A 16,744-nucleotide genomic window follows, 5' to 3' on the forward strand; every position below is an offset into this window, starting at 1 on the left:
TTTATAAAATTGTATTATCATTTATAAAAATAAAAAGACTAATACATTTGTTCAAAAAAAAAGACTAATACATCAAATCTTTGAATTATTTTGACATAAAATGTTCATTAATCAAAAATGCTAACCAATGTCCAAGACACTGGTTAAGGAAATCAATATATTTAGAAGAATGCTAACCATTGTCCTTGGAGCATTGGTTAAAGTACTAAAATATGTAAGTTTGCATGGAAAAATGGTGTAATTATTGCTAAGAAAAAAAGTAAAGACTTGTATTTCCAAAACAAAGTTTCTATAAATGGAATCCTTAACCATTGGTCTTAGGGCACTGATTAGCAAGACGGTGTATTTAACTATTAGCATCTCCATTCCATATATAATTATCTTAAAAATAAGTGCAGTGTCGCTTTAATTCCAACAAGCACGAAAGAAATTTCCTTCAAAAAGGGTAAATAAACAAGCATGAAAAAAAATGGTTCGCACAACATAATTTCAAAAGTCAAGTTACATGATTTCACTTCTACCACAATGCCTCTTCATGCATTTTATAAAGAGTCATGCTATTGATGAAAAATCACGAACTCTTCACTAATAGCATCTAGCCGTTTGATCTGATTATTATTGGAAAACATGGATGGTTGGCAAATAAAGAGGTGGAAGAGTATTGGAAAACTAGCTATTTTTATTTGAAAAGTGCCTTTTACACTTCACACAATGCTAAGAAACACCATGGAATGACAAATTCAACCCCAACATCAGTAGTTTTAGACTCAGCCACCTAAATTGACTTGGCCCATCACATCCCATTCTGTTTTAGACGTGCTTAAATGTGGCGGTTGTAAACGGTGCACCTGAACCAAATCAATAACTGAACCTATTTAAAAAACCACACCAATTTCTAGAATAAAACTGAACCGAACTTCAAAACACAATACCTGGTTTGGAATTTCAGATTGTTATGCCTCAAACACTACTAGATCACCTAGTCTGTTTTCCTTTTTGTTTTTATTTTTTATTTTTTTTTTGATGAAAAATCTGACACCAATCATTATTCTCTAACACCTCCAAACACACAATTCCCTTTATTGAGCTTGGAGGCTTGGAGCAATAACTACACCTGCAGGCTTGAAAAACAAAAATGTAGCATGCACAGTTTCTATTTTTCTAAACACCAAACTACTAACACATGGGTGACTGAGTTCGATGACTTTGATGACTTTGTCTCTATCTCTCTGCTAACCAAGAATTCTCTCTCATCAAAATAATTTATTTTAATCAGTCATCTATCATTCTCTATCATATCAAATACATCAAAGTCACTCAAGTATTTCCCGATAACCGGGGTGATAAACATATACACAGAATACAATCATGAGTATCAATTATCACTCAATACAACTACTTGTTATGCTCTTTATCACACATCCGAAGGCAAATTCAAGGCTAAAACTTCCAAGTGTGGACTGTGCATACTCGAAACTGTTTCGTGTCTTGAGAAGAAAATTAAAATCCACTAGAAATAGGGTAAAACTTGTTATCAAGGGTCACATGTAAATTAGTCCACAATGGGCAGATCAACCCATTTGACCACCGTAAAAGTCAGCATTCAGAATCATCAAACTTCGAAATAAGTGCAGCATAACTTTAATTCCAACAAGCATGAAAAAAATTGTTCAGACAAGACAATTTCAAAAGACCTAAAGTTACATGATCTACCTGGAGTTCAGTTCTACCACACCCCTCTTCATGCATTTTATAAAACATTAGTAGCTTACAACTCACAATTATTCATCTCCTGCATACTTGCAAGTGATTATCAAAGCATCTTCATAAAGTGCATATACCTGCCCAGTAATACAGTATGAAACTGGTAGCAAACACCACTGGAACATACCCTTCCAACATGTCAAACTATATGAAATCAACTTTCACCGTGAAAAGTAAGCATGTCATCATTTTTCTCCCTGTTTTCTGAAATCAATAGTAAAAGGAAAAAAGGTAAAAACCTAATTGAAATTTATTCCAACTTGTTCTTTTCTATATCAAGAACCGTTATGATTTCAATCATAGAACTCATCAACTCAGGAAAAATGCATGATCTTCTTGGATTATAAAGACAGGAAATAAAAAATAATATTAACAATTAATGCTATATGGATGGGCTGTTGCAAGTGCAACTTGCACAAACTAGGAAAATACTATTGTAGTATTAGCCCATGTATAAACATAGTACTAATATCATTGCCTTATCTCATTTATAAGTAATAAAAATTATTACCCAAAGTTTAGCCTTCCACCAACTCATTTATACCCCTTCAGTAGGTATCACCACGCGCCATGGCTTTGCCTTTTGCTTGAATTTGAAATTCATATAGCAAGAAGATCAAAGTAGCACAAAATTTTATTTCAAAGGATTCTAAGATACGAGGACAAACCATTTAACACAATGGTGTTTAGGAGTTTTCAACAATAGTTTGGAGAGAAAATAAAATGGGCAAGAGTATCATAGACCATCCAAAACATAAGGTTCTTCATGAGGAGAAGCGTAGGAAATTCTTCCTTTCTCCACGATCTTATTGCTTTTTTATTGCTTTTCCAAAACAAATATTTAGCATTCTGCTATGACTTCATACATGAGCAAAATTCTGAACTAAGCTTTTCTTTCTTCCTAAAGTCCCATAGTAATGCTTTATTCACCGGTAAAACTTTGTAGTACTTGTAAAATTTGAAGTTAGAATTTTATTTGTTAGTTGTAGCAGAAAAACACATGTCAAACAAAACTAGCTACACATCATCCAATATGAACCCATACTTCATCAACCCTGTCCCACCAACAAAACTCAGCCTGAAGCCAATTCTTAACGACATTATAAACAAGCATGGGATAGAGGAGCGCTTGAGTGCCTGCTCTAACAATCAAAAATATCCTCTTACTAACAAACTATTGTCCCTAACAAGTTTCCCTTCAGAATGATGTCTAAGCCCATTAGCTTGTTTGGGCGAGATGAATTGACGTAGGAAGAATTTTCTAGTTTGACCAATGCATGGCAGATACTATCCTCTTCCGTTTGGCAGAAGGGGAGTGCATGGCACTCTGTTTGAAGTTGTTTACAAGAATGAGAAAGAAGTTGAGAGCGGAGTGGTTGTAGTATTGATGCAAATGTATGATAAAATTAGGAGTGGAAAAGGTAACTGCAAACAAATTCTAGTTTTTGTTGGTGATACAATGCTGGCTTATTTGTGTTTAAATGTTACATATATTTGTCAGGTACAAGGGATTAACATGGATATGAAGTCTTTATTTACAAATAAGAAAAAGGAAAGCAATTACTGGATCATTTAAAAATATACCAAGTTAATGATCTCAAAGTTCTAATTCAAAGCACCAAATCTAGCAGTTGCATAGTAGAAGTTAAGTAAACTAGAGGAAGGATAGAGTAAATGCTACTTACATTGAAACGTAAGTTTACACGCTGCAGAGGCCCTTGGGCATGAGGATAATAGACTTTTTATTTCAGGCTGTCCTCTGTTCGAGATTGTCATGGTTTGTAAAACTCTTGCATTCTTCAAAATATACCTTGCTAGCGTAAGCTTACTTTTTAGGCTTATGTTGAGTAGATTGCATGTTCGAAGGTGTAATGAAAGGCAATGCGGAACATTATCCGCAACTATCACATAATCTTCGTCATCTTCATCTGATGTTTCTTCGTCTGGGTCGATCTGTTGATAACGCAAACAAAATAAAATAAAATAAAATAAAATAAAAAACTCAAACTCTAAGAGTGTGATGTGAAAAGATAAGTGAGATATGATCTTTAACAAACCTGATCAACGTCAAACTTTTGAAGCTTAGGACAATGGTTGAGAAGTTCTACCAAGAATTGCCAACCACGACGGAGAGAATGCCAATCACAGTAAGTAGCAAGCACTAGTTGTGTCAAATTATGAAAAATAGGAATTGAATCAATACAGTGACGCACCTAGAATATGCAGAACCATAAACTATTAGAAATAAGGTCAAAAGTTGCATATCAATCACATTTTTTTTTTTTTTTGCATTCTACAGTAAGTAAGAAAGTCATAAACAAACCTGTTCGTCATCAATTACCAAGCGCAGAGACCGTACATATTGAACTGCTTTCAACAGAAGATAAGAACATGAGAAATCAATATCAGCTTTAGTCAAGTTACTTAAACAAAAGCTTTTCGACTCTTCAGAGGTAAGAGATTGGTTGGAAGGCATAGAGTACAAATAAGATGCCAATAAGTCCTCAAGAATTGGGCATCCCCTTATAATTAACATGAAATCTCGATCTTTTGGGATCCAAATATGTTTCAAACGAAGGGTTTTAAGAGAAGGAAGTAGAACAGAAGAAAACCCCACTTGCACAATAAAACCCGAAAGCTTGAGAACCACGAGGGTTCTGCAATTGAGAATATTGATGGGTAAAGACACCGTATACGCATGGAGCTGAAGGTATTCAACTCCACGTTGCAGCACAAGGTTGACCCAATTGGAAACACTGTTACTGGGGGGGGGGTGAGGTAGATTAAAATGGTACACAAGACGGAAAGTCTTAATGGGAAGTGCGGGATCACGGGACAGTAAAACAGAGTACACGAAGTCGTTAAAGCGAAAAAGGGTGCTTTCGTCTGCCCCCATCGTGTTTCTGAAGTACAGAGTGGTGACTGAGAGCCATAGATACTTCCATCTCTTGGAAAGAATACTTGTGGCAACTGATTGTTTGGTTTTGAGAAAAGAAAGAATGTGGCAGAGAATTGGATCTGGTAAAGTGCTTATAATATCTTCCGCCATTGAAATCAGTAGCAGAACAAGAGTCGGAAGTGAAAGGGTATGGGGCAATGTATCCTCTGAGATCCCTAAAATATGCGACCTTTCCCTATTTAAATTTTTTTATATTTTTCATCCCCAACATTTTTTCCGTTTGCAAGTTTGGTCCCTACCGTCAAATTCTTGCTGATTGGGCAAACGGAGAAAGCCACGTAGATACCAGATGGGTGCCACTTGGATATAGTTAATGACATGGCAAATTTTTTTTTAGAGAAACATTATATTATTATTTTTGTAGGAAAAAGAAATAGAAATAAAAAATCTTAAGGGGTGTATTGAATTAAGATATCGAAGAATTTTAAAAGACTTTTTAAAATCTTGAGGTATTCAATCAAGATTTTAAAAGATTAGAAATAATTCCGGTGATATTCAATTAAGATTTTCAGAATTTTTTAAAGAGTCTAACAAAATTCAGTGGTATTCAATCAAGATTTTTCACAACTTAAAAATTGTCTCTAGGTATTCAAAAGTCTATAGATTTCAATGAAATATTTGGTTTAATGGATTTTGTGAGACATTTTAGTTAAAAATTTAAAAACTAACAATCTCATACAAAGACCTGAGATTTCTTAAGATTGTTTTTTCTCCTGAATCCTGATATATACTCATCAACGTGTCTTACCGTTGATACCTCCCCTCCTTCATGTTTTTATTTCTCTTTGAGCATCATTGTTTAAGTTTGTTTTCTTTTGCCTTTTCCAGATTTTTTTTTTTTATTCTCGTCGATTTTTGGTTGTTGTCGTTGATCACATTCTTTTTTTTTTTTTGTTGGTACACGTCGTTGATCACATTCTTTTTCTTTTTTTTTTATTTGTACTTAGATCATGTTTATTCTTTTTTTCATCAATAAGTTTTTTTTTAAGGAATAAGTTTGATTTAATTAAATAATTATTATTATTATTTTTATTATTATAGTCAATCTCATAAAATCTTAGGAATTCTCATCAAGTAATACATTCTGTTACAAACTTTTAAAATCTTCAAGATTTTTTTGCCAAAATAGTCTTTTAAAATCTCAATCCATTCCTTTTCCTAAAAACCCTTAATATCCTGCAACCCATATTCCAATCTTCATAATCTTTATTCTACAAACTCATCCAACAACATTCTGTAAACAAAAAACAAAAATTGATGAAACCAAATTTGATGAAGCCATAATTTCTCTCAACAAACCTATCATTCAAAACTAAACAGAATTAAATCAAAGAGGAGGAAAATTTGATGAATAAAAATTACATCTCAACGAAGAAGATGATGAAAGTTTAGATTTCTGTCAAATGGGATGTAGGAATTTAAGAGCACAAGTCCTTAATTCTAACCCTTCCCTCAAATTCTTATGGTGATTGATGAGTTCTTGTCGATTTCGTCAACCCCTTTTTCCAATTCGACAACCCCAAATCACCACCAGTGAAAGCATCATCATCACATCCATCGTCGCCAGAGACATAGCTTTTCTTCTCCAACCTAACAACAATTTCGCCACTGATACACAATCGTCGCAGAGAGAGAGGATTTCGAAGGAAGTGAAGTGATAGTGGATGTTGATTACTGGTGAGTATGGAGGAGTGTGGATGTTGTTGTTTTTCTTGTAATTCTACGGCGTGGATCGAAACGCAGTAGCTTCCTTGGATTCTCGTATGGACGAGAACAAAGAAGATTGAAGATCTGGTTCTTGTAAGCCTGTGAATAAGCTAGATCTCTAGCACCTAGTCTGTTTTCCATTTTGTTTTTATTTTTTTTTATGAAAAATCTGACACAAATCTTTATTCTCCAACACCTCCAAACACATAATCCCCCTTATTGATCTTGGAGGCTTGGATCAATAACTACACCTGCAGGCTTGAAAAACAAAAATGTAGCATGCACAATTTCTGTTTTTCCAAGCACCGAACTACTAACATTTGGGTGACTTTGAGTTCCATTCCATGATTTTGATGACTTTGTCTTTATCTCTCTCCTAACCAAAAATTCTCTCTTATCAAAATAATTTATTTTAATCAATCATCTATCACTCTCTCATCTAAAATACAATAAAGTCACCAAAATACAAAATTACTTACGTATTTCCCTATAAACGGGGTGCTAAACATATACATATATACACACAATACAATCATGAGTATCAATTATCACTCAATACAACTACTTGTTATGCTCTTTATCACACGTCCGAAGGCAAATTCAAGGCTAAAACTTCCAAGTGTGGACTGTGCATTATCGAAACTGTTTCGTGTCTTGAGAAGAAAATTAAAATCCACTAGAAATAGGGTAAAACTTGTTATCAAGGGTCACATGTACATTAGTCCACAATGGGAAAATTAACCCATTTAACCACTGTAAAAGTCCGCATTCTCTAAAGTAGTAAATAAGTTAAACTTAAAGATGAGAGAATCATCAAACTTGGTCTTGTTTTCATTCAGAATTTCGGTGAAGCCATCGAATTTAAGCAGATGACGTACAATATATTTAACTATTAGCATCTCCATTTCATATTATCATTAACTTCAAAATAAGTGCAGCATCACTTTAATTCCAACAAAGCATGAAAAAAATTGTTCATACAAGACATTTTCAAAAGACCTAAAGTAGCTTACAACTCTCAGTTATTCATCTCCTCCATACTTACAAGTGATTCATCTCCTTCATAAAGTACATATGCTTACCATATCCAAAAATACAATCTCCCTACAATGGTTTCCTTCCATACATCTGCGGAGTAATACAGTATGAAACTGGTAGCAAACACCACTGGAACACACCCTTCCAACATGTCATAAACTATATGAAATCAACTTTCACCGTGAAAAGTAAGCATGTCATCATCATTTTTCTCCCAGTTTTCTGAAATCAATAGTAAACGGAAAAAAAAAAAAGTAAAAACCTAATAGAAATTTCTTCCAACTTGTTCTTTTCTATATCAAGAATCATTATGATTTCAATCATAGAACTCATCAACTCAAGGAAAAATGCATGATCTTCTTGTTTTATAAAGACAGGAGATCAAAAAAAAAATATTAACAAATTAATGCTATCGATTGGCTGTTGCAAGTGCAACTTGCACAAACCAGGAAAATACTACTGTATCATTAGCCCAAGTATAAACATAGTGCTAATATCATTGCCTTATCTAATCTCTAGCTGATAAAAATTATTACCCAAAGTTTAGCTCTCCACCGACTCATTTATACGCCTTCAGTAGGTCTCACCATGTGCCACGGCTTTGCCTTTTGCCTGAATTAGAAATTCCTTTAGCAAGAAGATCAAAAGCAGTACAAAATTTTATTTCAAAGGATTTCTAAAATACGAGGACAAACCATTTATCACAATGGTGTATAGGAGTTTTCAACAATAGTTGGGAGAGAAAATAAAATGAGCAAGAGTATCATAGATCATCCATGGTGTGGATATAGCCAATAAAATTAAATCATTTTACAAGTTTTATACATATGAATAAACAATAGAACCAAATTTGCAACAAAATTAGTATCATACATGCACAAAATTCAAGCAGAAAAACACACAAGTTATACAAAACTAGCTACAACTAACAAATAAAAATCTAACTTAAAATTTTACAAGTACTACAAAGTTTTACCGGTGCATAAAGCATTACTATGGACTTCAGGAAGAAAGAAAAGCTTAGTTCAGAATTTTGCTCATGTATGAAATCATAACAGAATGCTAAATATTTGTTTTGAAAAAGTAATAAAAAAGCAGCAAGAGCTTGGAGAAAGGAAGAATTTCATGTGCTTCTCCTCATGAAAAAACTTTAAGTTATGCTTAACTTTAGCACTCTCTTCTCTTTCCATTTTCATATCAGATGTGAGTGTGCATCACTGGTTCTTATATACCCTACCGCATGACAATTGCTATGTTTTAATCAATGAGCTTTTCCCCAATCACAAGTGTTTAGGCAACTTATCTGTCCAGTAAACAACATCCTATAACTACTGACTCCTTGTGCAGTCCTATACGTCTAATGATTTGTTTTAGAAGGCTATATAAATACACACGCACACACGCACACACACACACGCACACACAACGGAAAAAGACTGAGAGTACAAGAAAAAGAATACAAGGAATACTCGAATCCGAAAACAAGCGAACTAAAAACGACAGCAAAAACAAACAAAACACGCTGGAACCAACTCACCCCTAAAATACAACCAACCCAAACACCACCAAAGAACCAGAAAAAAGCCGAAACCGCTCAAAGCCAGTGACTCCAGAGGCACCCCTCCACCGATGAGAGCCACAAGGGAGGAGCAAACCACTAGGACCACACATATATGTCTCATGATTATTTACTTCAGTTTTCTTTTTCAAATATTTATATTAGTTTGTCTTCTATAGCATCTTTTTTAAAACTTTTACCAAATTTAAATCCTACATCTGAAGCACATCACTACATCAGCATGGCTTAATCATCCAAAGAGAAATTACTTTCAATTCTATAGCTATTAACTAGTTTTCTAAACTAACACAAGTTGGCTTTGGCAGTTGTTGGTCAATAGTGAACCCCTAAACCTTATTAAAAAATGAAAAGAAACCCTCTGCTTATAGGAAACCATTGAAATCAAAATAAAAACATATAAATTGTAATCAAAATAGATCGCATATATTTATTTTTATCATATAACCATTTTAATTTCCAGTCACAACTGATGCATTATCACTCAATGCTCAAAACACCTTTATTTGCATTGTATTCAGGTGGCAACATGTTTTATCAATACATCCACAAAATGGAAGAGGGTTAAATTTGCAGCAGGCATATTCAATCAATGGTATAAGTAACAATAACATTCAATTGAAAGCGGTCTTCCCTCTATATTATGCAGACAATATCACACATGTTCATACAAGGATGCATTCACTGGATAAGGAGGCATGGATGCATGATAACAAATGTAATAATCATGCATCCACTTGCAAAAAAAAGAACAAAAAACAAGAGCAAATTAGCAGCTCAACATCATCCAATATGAAACCATAGTTCACCAACCCGATCCCACCATCCAAACTCCGCCCGAAACCAATTCTTAACGACATTATAAACAAGTGTGGGACAGAGGAACGCTTGAGTGCCTGCTCTAACAACCAAAAATATCCTCTTACTAACTAACTATTGTCCCTAACAAGTTTCCCTTCAGAATGATGTCTAAGCCCATTAGCTTGTTTGGGCGAGATGAATTGATGTAGGAAGAATTTTCTAGTCTCACCAATGCATCGCAAAAACCATCCTCTTTGTTTGGCAGAAGGGGAATGCATGGCAGTCTGTTTGAAGTTGTACACAAGAATGAGCAAGAAGTTTGGCAGAAGGGGAATGCATGACAAAATTAGGAGTGGAAAAAGTGACTGCAAAGAAGTTCTAGTTTTTGTTAGTGATACAGAGCTGTCTTATTTGTGTTTAAATGTTGCATATATTTGTCAGGTACAAGGGGATTGACAGAGCTGTTTAAATGGAGCATTGGAATGTAAGAATTATAGCAGCTGCAGAAAAAAAAATTTAGGAGTACATAATCTTGTGATTTTATTTGTGGTCTCTGAATTAAATCTGAAGTGACTGGAGGGAACAATAATGCAGCTGGCATACTATGCTTCAAGTTATGCATACCTCAACTATGAATATGCTTAATTTAGCAGGTTGTGCTGTTATGGGGTTATGATCTACGAGGTAAAGGAGCAACATGTCCTGTCATAGAAATATGTTTAATTTTAGACGCTTTGTAGCATAGAGGATAGAAGACGCAGGATGTATATCTGGAGTTAAGGACTATAATATGACATTGTTCGGTGTTGAAAATGACAGATAAATATAACTACTTATTTAAAACATGTTTCTATATAAAAGAATAAAGAAGGTACATGGCAAACATATGACACTAATTTACAATTGTCACACACAAACTCTATGCTTATGTATCAAGTTAGAATTTAGCGTAGAACCATAGTAGTTAATAGCGGATAGCGGCGCGTAGCGGCCGACCCCAAAAATGCTATAGCGGGATAGCGCCCAGCGCTATGACCGCTATTTCATAACTTTTAGGACAAATTATATAAATAATACTACAAATTATAAACAAACATATATCTAATATAAAATTAAATATACCATTCAAATCTCATGACACATTCATAAATCACACAAAGTTACAAACCACCTAAATCTTATGAAAGGTTTTACTCAAAATCATTCAAAGTTACAAACCACCAAAATTCAAAACATTACGAAAGCTTTCAAGTCTCCAACATAATATCAAAATTCAAAAGTCTTAACCAAAATTCAAAACATTAAATCCTAAAGAGAATCTTGTATTCAAAACATTATTAGGGTTTGACGAAAATGACAAAAATACCCTTGTTTTTTTTTTAAAACCAAGGAGAATCTTGTATTTTCACGTAAAATGAAATAGTGGTGCAAGACTGCAAAACCGCAGTGTTGCGGCCGCTATTGCGCCGCTATCTCATAACGCTACGCCATGGCTTATTGCATAGCGGTCCGGTACCGCACCGCACCGCGCGGCCGCTATTGGCCGCTATAGCGCCGCTATTAACTACTCTGCGTAGAACTACTAATAAAATGGATTAACGTGGATATAAAGTCTTTACAAATAAAAATAGGAAAGCAATTACTGGATCATTTAAGAATATACAAATTTAATGACATTAAAATTCTAATTCAAAGCACCAAGTCTAGCAGTTGCATCGTAGAAGTTAAGTAAACTACAGGAAGAATAGAGCAGTTGCTACTTACATTGAAACTTAAGTTTACACGTTGCAGAGGCCCTTGGGCATGAAGATAATAGACTTTTTATTTTAGGCTGTCCTCTTTTCCAGATTTTCATGGTTTGTAAAACTCTTGCATTCTTCAAAATATACCTTGCTAGCATTAGCTTACCTTGTAGGCTTAAGTTGAGTAGATTGCATGTTCGAAGGTGTAATGAAAGACATTGCGGAACATTATCCGCAACTATCACATCATCTTCGTCATAGATTATGTTAAATGTTTCTTGTTCTGTGTCGGTCTGTTGATAATGCACACAAAATAAAATAAAAAACTCAAACTCTAAGCTAAGAGTGTGATGTGAAAAGATAAGTGAAATATGATCTTTAACAAACCTGATCAACGTCAAACTTTTGAAGCTTAGGACAATGGTTGAGAAGTTCTACCAAGAACTGCCAACCACAACAGAGAGAATGCCAATCACAGTAAGAAGTAAGCACTAGTTGGGTCAAATTATGAAAAGTAGGAATTGAATCAATACAGTCTTCCACCTAGAATATGCAGAACCATAAACTATTAGAAATAAGGTAAAAAAATTGCATATCAATCACATCTTTTAGCATTCCACGGTAAGTAAGTAAGTCACAAACAAACCTGATTGATTTCCAAGCGCATATATCGTACATATTGAACTGCTTTCAACAGAAAATGAGAACAAGTGTAATCAATATCAGCTTTAGTCAAGTTACTTAAACAAAAGCTTTTCCACTCTCCAGAGGTAAGAGATTGGTTGCCAAAAAAGTACAAATTAGATGCGAATAAATCCTCAAGAATTGGGCATCCCCTTATAATTAACATGAAATCTCGAACTTTTGTAAACCCAGTCCGTTGCAAATGAAGGGTTTTGAGAGAAGGAAGTAGAACAGAAGAAAAACCCTCTTTCACAAAGAAACGAGAAAGCTTGAGAACCACGAGGGTTCTGCAATTGAGAATATTGATGGGTAAAGTCATTGTAGACACACAGAGATGAAGGTATTCAACTCCACGTTGTAGCACAAAGTTGACCCAATTGGAAACACTGTTACTGCGGCGGGGATGTAGATCAGAAAGATATGCAACCTCAAGACGGAAAGTCTTAATGGGAAGTGCGGGATCTCGAGAGAGCAAAACAGAGTAGACGGAGTCGTTAAAGCGAAAATAGGTGCTTTCGTCTAACACTGTCTCGTTGGTGAAGTACAGAGTGGTGACTGATAGCCATAGATACTTCCATCTCTTAGAAAGAATACTTGTGGCAACGGATTGTTTGGTTTCGAGAAATGAGAGAATATGGCAGAGAATCGGATCTGGTAAAGTGCTTATTATATCTTCCGCCATTGAAATTAGTAGCAGTACAAGAGCCGGAAGTGTAAGGGTAGGGGGCAATGAATAAGCGTGAAGGTATTTGAGAAGAACGGAAAAGATGAATAAGGCTCTATTTGGCAAGACCAGAAAGTTAGTTTACAGCTTATAGCGGATAGCTGCTCGTGTGACAAAAAAAACTTTCATTTTTAATTACCTTCATTGATTTATCTAAATTACAATTCTGCCACTTTATAATGGGGGGGTGAGGTAGATTAAAATGGTACACAAGACGGAAAGTCTTGATGGGAAGTGCGGGATCTCGGGACAGTAAAACAGAGTAGACGGAGTCGTTAAAGCGAAAATAGGTGCTTATTATATCTTCCGCCATTGAAATTAGTAGCAGTACAAGAGTCGGAAGTGTAAGGGTAGGCGGCAATGAATAAGCGTGAAGGTATTTGAGAAGAACTGAAAAGATGAATAGGCTCTCTTTGGCAAGACCAGAAAGTTAGTTTACAGCTTATAGCGGATAGCTGGGACCAAAAAAAACTCAGTTTTGTAATGGTTTTTCACCACAAGCTTATAGCTTATTCTGCCCCTTTATAAGTTGTTTTTTTTTTTTGTGGTGGCGGGGGTTTGAACCCCGGACCTTACATATATTAATGCATTTCAACTGAGCTAAGCTCACGAGGACCCTTTATAAGTTTTTTTTCCGGTGATAAGTTGTTTAATATTAAGTTTATATATTTTGTTTTCACTAACATTTTTTATTTTATTTTTGTTACTACATGTTACGTTTATATTTTTTTTAGGGAATGTTTCGTTTATATATACTAGCGGAAAGACGGCACTATTGTGTCTGTCTGTCCGCTCTTTCTACTGCGCTAACGCATGTGATTATTTTATTATGTTTGTTTGTATAATTTTGATTAAAAATTTAAAATATTAATGGAAATTACTGATATATTGATTTATAAACAAAATATTGTCAATGCATATAACAAAATTATTTTTGAACTCAACATATTTTAGTTTGCATGCATATAAAATTAAGATAAAATAATGATCATTTATTGTTTATTCTATTGATAATTAGTAACATCATAACATAAATGTATAAATGACATGTTATGTCAAAGAAACATTGTTATGATTGCGATAAAAGAATATCTTTAAAAACTACATCTTTCGTGAAGTCTTCATCTTCTCCTTCTATTTTCCCTTCTTTAATTAGAACTTTTGTTGAATTTTGAGAAACTCCTTGTCGCGTCATTTTTCAGAGATCAATGCTATTTGATTAGCTTTTGACTCACTTGATTTATTTCACAACTGAACATTTAATTTTTAAAGAAAAGGGGAAAAAGTTCAAACACCCCATTTTTGAAAAGATTTAGGGTTCGGGGGTTAGTTACATAAAGGGAAGGTGTTAGCACCCTTTATGTCCGTAGTACTCTACGGGAACCTCTTGGTTTTATTTAATTAGTATGCTATAACTTGCTTATTTTTGAAAAAAAGAAAGGAATTTAAAATAGAAAAAGGGAAGACCTAATTATCTACATTTTATTGATTTGGAAGGACAAATCTCTTGCCTACGTACCCGTGAGGGATCAAAATCACGTAGTTCATGGTAAAAATTGACGTTTGATTGGTTGAGTGTTTTTTAATGTTTTTGAAAAAGGTTTTAAAATGAAAGAAAGCCAAAGTGGCAAAAGAGATTTGTTTGTGTTTTTTAATATTAAAGAAAATGGACTCAAAATAAATTAGATTGTTTGATATTTGATTAAGAAGGAAAATAAAAAAAGACGGTCACTTGTCTTATGCATGTCTTATGGGGGAGATGACTGTGACTTTGGATGATGTCGCATGTCTTATGCATGTCCCGATTGAAGGGCGGATGTTGGGCCACCGGAAGAAGATGCTGAGACATGAGGGAGAGGCACTACTGATGACTCACTTGGGTGCGTCGAGGTCGCAGGCAGAGAAAATCTGCAATACTGAGTATGGTGGATACATTAGTTATCCTAAGCTGAGGGAGTTTTATACGACGCACCTTGGTAGAGCCAACCTTTTGGCGGATACACAGGATCCAGAGGAGCTGGAGGAGTTGGAGAGGGTTAGGACTTATTGTGTGAAGTCCTACCTTCTATACTTGGTTGGATGCCTGTTGTTTGGGGATAGAAGCAACAAGCGCATCCAGTTGATTTATTTGACGGCTATGGCGGACGGCTACGCGGGGATGCGTGCTTATTCATGGGGAGGGATGGCACTTGCATACCTGTACGATGAGTTAGCTCAGGCTTGTTTGCCCGGAGACAGGCAGCTTGGGGGAAGCGTGACACTGCTCACTGTAAGTAAAAATTAAATTTAAATTTAATTTTTTTTGTTAACTATTATTATTTTGTTATATTTTGTTATATTTTTTCGTTAACTTTAATTTTTTTGTTAACTATTATTATTTTGTTATATTTTGTTATATTTTTTCGTTAACTTTAATTTTTTTGTTAACTATTATTATTTTGTTATATTTTGTTATATTTTTTCGTTAACTTTAATTTTTTTTGTTAACTATTATTATTTTGTTATATTTTGTTATATTTTTTTTGTTAATTGTAAATTTTATTTTTTTAGTTAACTTTAATTTATTTATATGTGATTTGTATGGTTTATGCAGGCATGGTTTTTGTCGCACTTCCCTAAGTTTTACACTGTTGATCCAAACCCGGACTACATTGAAAATTTACCGGTTGCGGCGAGGTGGACTCTTCAGAAGGGTCATGGAGAGGGGGCCACGTATCGGTCATTGCTTGATCGCATTACGTTTGATGACGTATGCTGGAGGCCGTACGAAGGGCACATGGAGTTCCAGCCTTTCGAGGAGGTATTTTGGTATTCTGGTTGGATCATGTGCGGCGACCGTAGGGTGTACCGTCACCTGCCGGAGAGGGTATTGAGGCAGTACGGACACGTCCAGTCCGTACCTAGACCTCCGACGGATGTTCCAGCGCTGACACCGGCTGAGATTGTGCAGGCCTTCACGGACTTCCGCACTCACACGCTTAAGGCGGATGATTGGGGTGAGCAGGCAGGAGAGCAACCATGGCGTATGGCAGAGGGCTATGTACGATGGTACACGCTTATGTCTCACCCTCAGATTTTGCCACTTCTTCCGGGAGATGTTCCGAGGCCTCCAAACGAGGAGCAGATCGTTGCAGAGCAGTGGGAGCGGTACGAGGCGAGAAGCTCCCCTGACACCTATGACATGGTTAGCGGCGCTGTTGCCCATGCTGATGAGTTTTTGGGTCAGGAGGTGATGAGCATGACCCCTCAGCAGTTGTATGCGGCCTTGCAGGATGTTAGGCAGCAGATCGCGCCGATCATTACCAGGAGGAGAGCCCAGAGACCGAGGAGGAGACACCAGCAGCACCAGCATGACCAGGACCAGCAGTAGGATTAGGACTGCTTCTATTTTTAGGATTTATTTTTAGGACTTTGGTGTATTTTCATGACATTTGGCCGTTTTGTTAGTGCAGTACATTTGTTGTTACTTTGTTTGGATGACATTTTTTTATGACAATTGCTCGTTTCCGTATTATATTTTCAATTTCAGTTATGTATGTAATTTGATTTGACTAGCTTTATGGTTTGGCATCGAAACAATGTGTTTACAATGTGTAAAAACACATGTAACAGGTTCTGCCTTCAACAGGTTCTGCAAATACTGGCTTCAGGATTACTCGGCAGTTAACTGCCGAGGAAAAGATGAAACCGGCGGTAGTTAACTGCCGAGGTTTTCCTTGGTTCTACACTGCCGAGGTTTTCCTCGGTAC

General features: G+C 35.5%; 2 protein-coding genes across 8 annotated transcripts; both read right to left on the reverse strand.

Moving 5' to 3' along the window:
- Positions 1-1,618: 1,618 nt before the first annotated feature.
- Positions 1,619-4,852, reverse strand: LOC146905836 (F-box/FBD/LRR-repeat protein At4g26340-like). Of its 2 annotated transcripts, none has more exons than XM_085729752.1 (4): positions 4,106-4,852; positions 3,822-3,977; positions 3,450-3,717; positions 1,619-1,968 (listed from the first exon to the last, which is right to left on the reverse strand). In XM_085729752.1, coding segments are annotated over exons 1-4 (1,134 nt in total). In that variant the 5' UTR covers positions 4,814-4,852; the 3' UTR covers positions 1,619-1,966. The 2 variants fall into 2 exon arrangements, with proteins under 2 accessions (XP_085585878.1, XP_085585877.1); XM_085729751.1 differs by having other exon boundaries at positions 4,088-4,852.
- LOC146905835 (F-box/FBD/LRR-repeat protein At1g51370-like) lies at positions 1,619-13,387 on the reverse strand. Of its 6 annotated transcripts, XR_015020351.1 has the most exons (6): positions 12,234-13,373; positions 11,975-12,130; positions 11,610-11,880; positions 8,005-8,080; positions 7,430-7,690; positions 1,619-1,694 (listed from the first exon to the last, which is right to left on the reverse strand). XR_015020351.1 is itself a non-coding variant. In XM_085729749.1 (5 exons), the coding sequence occupies exons 1-4, from the start codon at positions 12,951-12,953 to the stop codon at positions 8,052-8,054; spliced, it is 1,176 nt and encodes a 391-aa protein (XP_085585875.1). In that variant the 5' UTR covers positions 12,954-13,376; the 3' UTR covers positions 1,619-1,968; positions 8,005-8,051. The 6 variants fall into 6 exon arrangements, 3 of the variants coding, with proteins under 3 accessions (XP_085585875.1, XP_085585874.1, XP_085585876.1); XR_015020352.1 differs by lacking the exon at positions 7,430-7,690 and having other exon boundaries at positions 1,619-1,967; positions 7,976-8,080; positions 12,234-13,377; XM_085729749.1 differs by lacking the exon at positions 7,430-7,690 and having other exon boundaries at positions 1,619-1,968; positions 12,234-13,376.
- Positions 13,388-16,744: the final 3,357 nt, after the last annotated feature.

Source organism: Medicago sativa, chromosome 7 (assembly GCF_051527215.1).
Source record: "Medicago sativa cultivar Bolivia chromosome 7, Bolivia_mono, whole genome shotgun sequence".
In the NCBI taxonomy this organism is placed as follows: Eukaryota; Viridiplantae; Streptophyta; class Magnoliopsida; order Fabales; family Fabaceae; genus Medicago; species Medicago sativa.